The following is an 11,056-nucleotide window of genomic DNA, read 5'->3' on the forward strand; positions in this document are numbered from 1 at the left end:
GTTGAAGAAGATTACTGATGCACAAGAGTTATGTTTGGCTTATCTGACCAAGCCTCCTAGCCCTAGCTTGAAGGGCAAGGAGAAAATTTAAGTCTTTTATTTTTTAACTTTGCCTATTTACTATGTCGTAGTTTTACATAATTCATAGGCTTACTTCAATAAGTGAGTACTAATTATTTTTTAATGAGTGGTACTATCTTATATACCACTGTTTCTTATCTATCTATTCATGACAGTGGAAAAGTATGTAACATGCTATTTGGGCTTGAGTTCAAAAAGAAATCGATGTGATTTAATTAAAAAAAAAAAAGAATATCATTTAAAATGTAGTCAAAAATGAGAAATTAATTTATAAGACATGAAGAATCAACAACAATAATATCACAACCTTGCGTGTAGGATGAAACTCATTACGTCAATGAAGCAGCACCAAGCATACTAAGAGCAGTAAGGGCAAGTTTAGCAGATATTGAGTAAGCTCCAGAGCTTGGAGATGGTACTGGAGATTGTACTGGAGCTGTGACAACTGAGGGTGCAGGAACTATATTGATCTTTGGATGTGATTTTGGAGGTGGAGTACTCCCCGATTTTGGAGACTTGGCTGCAATCAAGAATTTGTAATTAGGATTAGCAATCGTCTCTTCCTCAATATCTATTAGGTCAAATGGCTGAATTTGTGAATTACAAACGCAGATACAAGGATAATGATTCGCATTTTAAGAACATAATATGACACATAAAACTCTTAATCAATAATGCGAACAAAAAATGCAATTTTAATTATATTTACAATAATACATAAATTCTAATAGCCTCTTTTTGTCTTGAATGATCATATATTCAAGGGTATAAGAACAAAAAATGGTAATAATTCAAAGTAAAATTTGTAGAAATAGTTAGAGCATATATTACCAGGAAAAGCAGTACCAGGAGGCATGGGAACTGCAAAACAAGTGGTAAATCAGTTCAAGGGTTTGTCTATGGTATCGTGATGTTTATCATATATTCATTTTACTCTTGCTGAATTAAAATTAAAATTTAATTTAACTAAATTTACGACATTGACAATAAAGTTACCACATTCGTTTTACACTATTTATATATAACTGAACCAAGTTACAACTTACAACATTATCACAAAATTGTAAGAATGTGTACATAGAGTAATTATCTCTAATAGAACTAAAATTACACAAAAAAAAAGACTCTCGTTACCATAGTGACGACACGTGTTGTTATATCTATAAATGTATATATGACATACAAATAGGTACCGTAGAATTACTCATCAACGAATTAAATGATCATTATATAATATTTGCATGCAAGAATCAATCTTACTGGCAGATAGTTCAAATTCACAATCCGAAAACATTACATTTTCGTGTCATTCATTCCAGTAGTGAGAAATGATGGACCAGATTACTCACCGTCACAATTAGTTAGAGGAGGAGCATTATTGATCCCACATGCCGAAGAAAGAGTCATGGCCTTTGTCATATTCAAATGGATACCCAGGTTAGCAGTACTCTCAAAGAATTCACATCCGCAGTCAGGACCAGTTTTGACCACAGTTTCAAATCCAGAGCAGCATGAACGTTCAGGCGTTGTGGTTTTGATTCCATCACTCAAAAAAGGGATACAATCTGACATCGCATAAATCACCTTAGAGCAATCTGACCTTGACGGTGAGGTTGATGGTGCAGTTGAAGATTTTATTTCTTCTGGTTCTGGAGTTAAAGGTTGAACATGAGGGCGCGCACAGTTTGCCAAAACAGTCCATGTGGCCAAAATGAATGAAAGAAAAACGATTCTTGTCATCTTTTCATTAATTTTCTTGATACTTTCCACTCAGTGAAAAAATAAAAAAGATTTTTTAGGTTATAATGTCAGGGAAATCAGCAATGTTCTTTTGAGTTTTAAATACGGTGAGAATTAAAGTTTGCTTCCATTTGACATTCCTAGAATCACTCGGGTAGAGTTTGAATTCCACTGAAAATGGAAGGTCAGTTATGACCTATTCCTAACCACAGTTTAGGCATATCTTCTAGACATGGTCTCTAATTTAAAGAGTCACTCCGTTGAAGATTCAAATTTTGGATAGACACACACATGCACACATATATGATCCATTCACATATATTAATTGAGCTATTAAAAATTAAATCTCCATAGAAAGAAAGAAAAAAAAACAAAAAAAAGGCATAGATTGGATAAAAAAAAAAACACAAAAAAATCAAAAACAAGATGGAGCAGCCCAGATCCTCTCAATGGGCTGTCGTATTTGAATGATATGGCCTGAGGAAAGCGGGATTTTCTAGTCTAAGAACTTATAGGGGATTTGGGCCTAGCAGTATTCACCCATGAATCCAAGAATTATCTATTTCGATGTATGCAAATTTACAATTTTAAAGAACAAACCCTAAAAATGTATACTGTAAGCCTCAATCTTTTTTTTTTTGATTTGTCAATCACACGGTGTTCTCAAAGGCTTCCTAGGCCCATACACTAATCTGTGCTCGGGGGATCTTGTCAGAACGCTTCCTCCCCCTGGCCACCAAGAATATATTGGGATTTAACTTCAATAAGCGTCGGCGGGATTCGAACCCGGGTGTGGGGGTTCCACACCTGGAGGCTCTTACCAACTCGACCATCTGTGGTGGTTTGTAAGCCTTAATCTTTGTCACTACTTATAAATGTGGTAGTATTTGACCTAGTGAGACGAATGATTTTTGACTTGGTATATTAATTATAGGATTAAATCTGCTTACTACCCTGTACTTTCAAGGGTTCATCAGTTCAGTCCCTTCACTTTTAATTTAATCAGAAAAGTCCTTGCACTCTCCAATCTCATCAAATCGATCCAATCCGTCACTATCCCGTCAATTTTTGTTGTTAAAATGCTGATGTGGGACCTTCTCACAGAGAAAATGCCCAAACTACCCTTCGCTAGGCAGCTCGCCGACGCGTCAGTGTTGTGAATGCAGATGGGTAGTTTGGAAATTTTCCCCAAAAATTGACGGAGTGGTGACGGATTGGATCGATTTGATGAAATTGGAGAGTGCAAGGACTTTTCTGATTAAATTAGAAGTGCAGGGACTGAACTGATGAACCGTTGAAAGTATAGGGTAGTAAGCAGAATTTAGTCCTTAATTATAAAAATAGGGTGAAATTGCTACCTATTTTTTTACAAACCACCCCCTTCTTCCTTCTCATGCACATGCGAATTGAAAAATACTCATGAAAGATAGATTTTTGTTCAAGTAAATCCAGAATATATGTCTGGCCCAAATTCTAGGTTACTTGTGCAAGTTGTAATAAGGTTAATATTAAAGATAATCTCGGAGATATCTTCGTAGATATCAATTCATTGTACGATTATGTTTCCATGTACAACTCTGATTCTATGCTTGTAATCCTCTATATAAAGAGGCTCATATTATCAATGAAAGCACAGCAAATTCTCTCCCAAATATCGATTTTCTAAGACATGTTATCAGCACAAAGCCCTAACCCTGAAACCCTAATTTCGTAGCCTTCAAACCCTAGCAACCACCGCTGCACACATCGAAGCCCTTGATCCCAGAAGCCCAGAACCGACGGCGAAACCACCAAAACCGGCCGGAATCACCCTGAACCGGCAATCGGAAGTCCTTGGACCGGTTGCGTTAACCTCGCCAACCAGCAGCCTTTGCGTGCCTTCTACCGACAGCGCATCGACAGATCCTCGACAACCCTCGGCGCCCCTTACGCAGCACCTCGACAGCCCCCGCACGATTAGCCTCGCTTGCTAGACATCTGCCGACAGCACCCACGTGCGTCCTCTGCACGCCCACACACACACTAACTTCACTAGCTGTCGACAGCTCCTCGGTAGTACCAGCGTAGCCCCTCGACATCTCGCACGCAGCCCATTTGCAAGCCCCGCGCAGTAGCCCCTGCCAGCGGCAACGAAGCATCGTCGACCCACCACCGCTGGCACCACCAGTTTTCGGCGACTTTCTTTTTGGGCGATTTTCCGGCAATTTTTTGTCACTTTTCGAGGTATGTTTTAAAAGTTCCCATTTTTGAAGTTTCTCTTCTTTTTCTCGGGGACTTGCAACCTCCCTTCTTCTACCCCCCTTTCTTCTTCATAGGGGAGACCATAAGTCGAGCTGTGGGGGTATGTGCTAACTTCAAGCTTGGTGCTTGTAGAGTCCTCCAAACTTAGAGTTTGTTGAGAAGTTACGATTGACCACAAACACATCATTGTTTCGATCAAATCTAATCCCTCCTGGAATCGAATTTCTTGGGAGCGACTACGCTCAGAAATTTTGTTTGTTTTTCTGGTAGCCTTTTCAGCTCCGAAACTAACCCTCTTTTCTTGTTGTTTTTCAGGATGAGTAACCTGGACAAGTTGAACTTTGCTCCACTAGAGACAACAGGTGCAAGATACCACAAATGGGTCCGTGACGTGCGACAACATCTTAAGGCTGAAGGAATTCAGAATACGAACCTCGAGCCAAGTCAGAACGTGCTCACTGTTGAGCAAGCTACCGCTTTTGAAGTGAATCAAGCTAAAGCCATAATTCTCATGACAAGGCACATGAATGACTCGCTCCAAAATGAGTACTTTAACGAAGAGGACCCTAGAAAGCTGTGGGTAGAACTCGAAGAGCGATTTGGCAACGTTCGTGACTCCCTGCTTCCTGACTTAGAAGTGACGCGGAACAACCTCCACTTCTGTGATTTTAAGTCTGTACTTGACTATAACTTGGAAACCCTTCGTATCCAGTCTCTGATGGAATTCTGTGGCAAGAACATCACTGATACGATGTTGATCGAGAAGAGACTCTCCACCTTCCCCATCTCTGCACTGATGGTTGCTAAGAACTATCGGATTGATTTCAACGCAGGACGTATCACAAGGTTTCATGAGCTAATTGGAGCCATGAACGTAGCTGAGAAGCACAACAATATCCTTGTGAAGAACTATAACGCTAGACCGGTGGGAACCAAATCTATTCCAGAGTCTAAACATAGTCGCGCCCCTAAAGGAGGACGCAAGGAGCGAAACTTAAAAGCTAGGGATGATTCAGGACGTTCTGGTCCATATTCTTAACATAAAGAGGAAGGTAACCGCCAAGATAGGCGTGCACGGAACCGTGGAGGTCAACGTGTGAGGAGAGAGGGAGGCAGAGCCTCCAGCTATGGTGGTGGCGCCACCAAGGATAATAGTTGTCCCCAACGCGCCCCTAGAGCGCCTCGATAAAGGGAACCCGACCATAAAGATGTTTGTCTCAGATGTGGATCGTCCGAACATGGGGCCAAAGCTTGCAAAGCATCCCAAAATGTTGCAAACGCTTACAGATGTATCGTGAAGTAAGGGAAGCAAATTACATGGAGCAAGAAGATCAAGAATATGATCTCGCTCTAAGGGTGGAAGACTTCAAAGGCCAAAATCAAGAGACTGACGATTTTGTTTAAGTCTTTTATATTTTCCAAGAGACGTAGGCAATTGCCGTATTATTTTTGTAGTAAATGCCAATGGTTTAGTCTTTCTTCAAACTAGGGTCATCCAAAGTAAGTGTGATGTCTAGGAAGATTTTGAGATTAGTGGTACTTAAGCAAGCCTTGCTCCACCGACATCTCTCTACTTACCTGGTCACATTTGCTTTGGAGTTACCAAAAGAAGTTAGACAACTACCATTGTTTTGCATTAGCTAGTTCATTGGATTAGATTTTCTTTGGTTAAAGAGACAATGATGTAATTTCGTTAGCTTATTAATAAAATTTTGAGTTATTTTCATTACGACTCCTTTTTAATTATGAGCTTTTTCTTTTGGGAATGGACTCTGGAGAACCGCAATGTCTTGCGGATAGTGCGACTACGCACACCATTCTCCGTCATAAGTAATTATTCTTGGAGATGTTGCCTACATATTCCTCTGTGACTATGATGGTTGGGCCATCAAGATTAGTTCAAGGACATGGAATGGTCCAATTCCTCTTGCCAAATAGCACCGCGATTAATGTCGCAGAAGCTCTCTATGCTCCTGGGGCAAATCGCACCTTATTGAGCTTTAAAGATATCAGAGCTAACGGATTCCATGCGGAAACGCATACTGAGAACGAAAAAGAGTTCATTTGGATTACCTCTAATGATTGTGGACGGAAGCGCATCTTAGAGAAGTTTATGTGTCAATCTAGTGGACTTTATGTCACTACAATTCGACTTATTGAATCCAATAATGTGATAAGAGAAGATCTCTTAGATCCTGACACATATTGGCTTTGGCATGACAGACTAGGACATGCTAGTCGTGACATGATGATCTGTATACTAAAGACTTCACACGAACATCCATTCTTTTGAGTGAAATGAAGCAAGAATCAAATATTGATTCCAGGACTGAGTGTGACCGCCACGTCCCTCCTCCCAACGCCATTGAAGGTGTCACCCATGACCATGATGCCATGGATGTCAATCCCCATGGCCATGACACCATGGATGCCACTTCCCATGGTCATGACGCCATGATGAGTGATGTAATCACCAATTTTACTTCGAATAGCACTTCAGATTCTCAGGCCCAATCAAAATCCTCATTGGTTGCTTCTAAGGCCCCTCACTCATTTTGCAAAGCCTATTCCTTAGGGAAATTAGGACCGAGACAGTCCTACGCAAATGATCCAAAAATACTCATTCCGTTCTTGTAGAGAATCCAAGGGGATATCTGAGGACAGATTCAATCACTTTGAGGACCTTTTAAATACTTTACGGTGTTGGTTGATGCGTCGACACGCTGGTCACATGTTGCGCTATTGTCCACTCGAAATGCTGCATATGCTAAACTCCTAGCCAAGATTATCTGTCTACGGGCTCACTACGCAGACCACCCAATTAAGTCAATTCGACTCGATAACGTTGGGGAATTTACATTGAAAACGTTCGATGACTATTGCATGTCACTGTGGATTGATGTAGAGAATCCAGTTCCTCATGTTCATACTCAAAATGGTCTCACGGAAGCCTCCATTAAGCGCTTACAAATGATAGCTCGGACATTGGTTATGTGCACTAATCTCCCTGTTTCTGCTTGGGGATATGCAATACTGCATGCAGCCACACTAATTCGTCTACGACCCACTGCCACCTAACCTTATTCTGCATTACAGATAGTGACTGGGTACGAGCCTGATATCTTGCACTTACGCATATTTGGGTGTGCCATTTATGTGCCTATTATGCCGCCACAGCGTACTAAGATGGGTCCACAGAGACAAATGGGCATATATGTTGGGTATGAGGCTCCAACTATCGTCCGCTACCTGGAACCCTTGACAGGCGATCTCTTTACCACTAGATTTGTTGATTGTCACTTTGATGAGATAGTCTTCCCGTTGTTATGGGGAGATAAGAACACACATGTTTAGCAGGAACGACATGAATTGTCCTGGTCTATCCCCATTATGTCTCATCTTGATCCCCGTATCGCACAGTCTGAACTTGAAGTGCGAAGAATTATCGAGGTCCAGAGCATAGCAGATACTCTACCTGATTTGTTCTCTGATGTTGCTAAAGTGACGAGATCACATATACTTGCTGTAAACGTGTCTGCAAGGATTGACGTCCCAAACATTGGACGTAACGTTGCTCTTGAGGGACCAGGAGATGGCGCCACTTCCCATATTGGCAATGATGTGGCGTCTATGGCCGCAGGTCCCATGAGGAAGCGCAATAGACTAGTTGGTTCGAAGGATACTCGCCCTAGAAAGAGAGTGAATGAGGCACAAACAAATCTTTTGATCATCGATACTCAAAATCCTTCCCATATGAATGTTCTGGATTATAGTTATGTCCAAGAGACATTATTAGGAGACACCTCAATGTCAGAACCTATCCCTGAGAACGTAGATATCTCTGTGAATTACACTAGTGTACATAGGACATGGGAAAGAAACTCCATCATCATTGATGATGTATTCACATATTCTGTAGTGCGTGAGATTATTGAGACCGATGACATCGAACCACGCTCCGTTGATGAATGCCAATGTAGAGTTGATTGGCCAAAATGGAAAGAAGCGATCCAGGCAAAACTCGATTCGCTAGCGAAAAGAAAGGTATTTAGGCCAATTGTGCCAATACCGCCCAACACCAAACCGGTTGGTCACAAATGGGTATTCGTTAAAAAGCGTAATGAGAGAAACGAGATTGTAAGGTACAAAGCTCACCTTGTGGCACAATGCCCTGGAATCGACTACGAGGAGACCTATTTACCTATAATGGACGTCATTATGTTCCGCTACCTTGTCAGTTTGATAGTTTCCGAAAAACTGAACATGCAGTTCATGGATGTGGTTACTGCGTATCTATATGGGGATCTAGATACAGAGATATACATGAAGGTTCCGGATGGACTATAGTTACCCAAGTCAAGTGGCTCTGAACCACGAAGCGCGTTTGCAATAAGGTTGAAACGCTCACTATATGGATTGAACCAATCTGGACAGATGTGGTATAACTGTTTATGTGACTACAATTTTAGGAAGGGATATGTTAACAATGAACTATGCCCATGTGTTTTTGTAAAGAGAACAAGTTTCGAATTTGCTATAGTAGCGGTTTATGTTGATGACATGAACATAATTGGCACCCTTAAAGAGTTAAGGGAAACCGCTGAACACTTGAAATCCGAGTTTGAGATGAAGGACCTTGGGAGAACACAGTTTTGCCTCGGTTTGGAACTTGAGCACCGTAAAGATGGTATCCTAATTCATCAATCAGCTTATACCCAAAAGATGCTTAGGCGTTTTAATACTGACAAAGTTAAGCCTTCAAGCACCCCAATGGTCGTCCGTAATGTTGATCCAAAGAAGGATCCACTCCTTCCAAAAGATGACGACGAAGATGTACTAGAGGCAGAAGTGCCCTACTTAAATGCAATAGGCGCATTATTGTACTTAGCTCAATGCACAAGACCGGACATCTCATTTACCGTGAACTTGTTAGCTAGACATAGATCTGCTCCAACACGACGCTATTAGACTGGTGTTAAAGATATCTTTCGATACCTAAGTGGTACGACTGATATAAGCTTGTTCTATCCATGCAGAGAGACGATGGATTTGGACCCATCAAATGTCAAGAACGCCACTAACAGTGGTCTGCGTTCCTTTTCCCCATTCCAAAATAACATAAGTATTTTAGAAGGTTTTGTTGATGCTGGGTGCCTCTCTGACCTACATAAAGGTCGTTCTCAAACTGGTTATGTGTTCACCATGGGTAAGATCGCAATATCTTGGAGGTCTAAAAAGCAGACCCTTTGTTGTTACCTCTTCGAATCATGCAAAGATTATTGCTCTTCACGAGACGGTTCTTGAATGTATATGGCTTAGATTCGTAACCACGCATGTTCAAAGCAATTGTGGTTTGAAGTTTACCACAGATGAGTCTACCAGCATTTATGAGGATAATGCTGCTTGCATTGAACAAATGAAGCAACACTACATCAAATGTGACAACACCAAGCATATATAGCCCAAGTTCTTTTACAATCAGCAACAACAGAACCTCCTCAAGATTAGAGTGAACCAAGTTCGATCTGAGGACAATGTGGCGGACTTGTTTACTAAGTCATTGCCTAAATCCAAATTCGAGAAATATGTTGCAAGCATTGGCTTACGGAAGTTATCCGAACTCCGATGATTGTAGTCATCAAGGGGAGACACAGACATCAGGGGGAGATGTTTACATGTTTAGTCTCGAAACGTGAAGGGTGTGTTGTACTCTTTTTCTCTTTCGACCGAGGTTATTTTCATCCCACTTAATTTTTGTTACTCGACAAGGTTTTTGACGAGGCAACGAGAGGAGCACCACGTTTGGGGGACATAAGAGGGAGTGTTCAAGTATATCCAAAATATGTGTTTGGCCCAAACTCTAGGTTACTTGTGCAAGTTGTAATAAGGTTAATATTGGAGATAATCTTGGAGATATCTTCGTAGATATCCATTCATTGTACGATTATGTTTCCATGTACATTCTATGCTTGTAATTCTCTATATAAAGAGGCTCCTATTACCAATGAAAGCACAGCAAATTTTCTCCCAAGTATCGATTTCCTAAAACAATTTTATTTATTTATTTTGGGGGTGTGGAAAGCGGGATGGTTTGTAAAAGATAGAAGGTATCAGTTTCACTTATAAAAATAATAATTTTCAATTGTACATATATAAGCGATATCACGAGTGATCGGAGGCAATATATGTGACAAGTTTCACCCTCAAAACCAAAAGATAAGGGTTTGCGACTCTAGAAACTTGATGTAGTGATATTAGGAGTATGATGAAATGATTTATTCAAAATGTGATCAAAGGACAGCTAAAGGAGATTTTGTAGGGCTGGCTATAGTACGGTTACCGGGTTTTTGGGGCTGGGCCGACTACCGACCGAAACCTGGCGGTATGCTCAAACTCAATACCACTACCGTGCCGAAAAAGTTGGTATCAAAACTTTCGGTTACCGACTTTCCGGTCGGTTTAATTTCGGTTCAGGCCCAACCGAAGTGGATGAATGGGCCTAATACTGATTGGTATTTTTTCAGCCTAATTATTCATTCTTGCCTGTTTTGATCTCATTTTTTCTGCTTGTGATTTGATGATTCCCATCACTTAACAAAAAAACACAGCAGTATATCTTTGAACTGGAGGTTTGCACCGCAACATCCAAATCTTCAAGCAGACTCCAATCCCTTAATAAAAAAAACCAATCATAACTCAATCATTTCAAACAAAACCAATCATACTTTATCATTGACCCACAAGCTTTACAATTTAGATTCAGAGTTCATGGAATCTAACAATGACTAACCTTTGCATTTTTGCAATCCCAGAACAAAAGATTTTCCTACCAAAACACAGATTAACATATTTATTAGATAACCACACAACCAATCAATTTAAAAAATCACATACAGATTATGTTTGTTTTCATTTAAATTAGACAAGATTAAAAGGGGATAGATTTTACCTAATTCGTTGTGTGAAGAACCACCATTTCAACACCTTATATGCC

At 40.5% G+C, this 11,056-nt stretch overlaps 1 protein-coding gene across 2 annotated transcripts; it reads right to left on the bottom strand.

Moving 5' to 3' along the window:
• Nucleotides 1–327: 327 nt before the first annotated feature.
• LOC133707203 (non-specific lipid transfer protein GPI-anchored 11-like) lies at nucleotides 328–1,893 on the bottom strand. 2 transcript variants are annotated; one of them, XM_062132762.1, is made up of 3 exons: nucleotides 1,431–1,893; nucleotides 913–942; nucleotides 328–601 (listed from the first exon to the last, which is right to left on the bottom strand). In XM_062132762.1, exons 1-3 carry the CDS (start codon nucleotides 1,819–1,821, stop codon nucleotides 411–413), a joined length of 612 nt encoding a protein of 203 aa, XP_061988746.1. In that variant the 5' UTR covers nucleotides 1,822–1,893; the 3' UTR covers nucleotides 328–410. The 2 variants fall into 2 exon arrangements, with proteins under 2 accessions (XP_061988746.1, XP_061988747.1); XM_062132763.1 differs by lacking the exon at nucleotides 913–942.
• Nucleotides 1,894–11,056: the final 9,163 nt, after the last annotated feature.

Source organism: Rosa rugosa, chromosome 4, assembly GCF_958449725.1.
Source record: "Rosa rugosa chromosome 4, drRosRugo1.1, whole genome shotgun sequence".
NCBI classification, from domain to species: Eukaryota; Viridiplantae; Streptophyta; class Magnoliopsida; order Rosales; family Rosaceae; genus Rosa; species Rosa rugosa.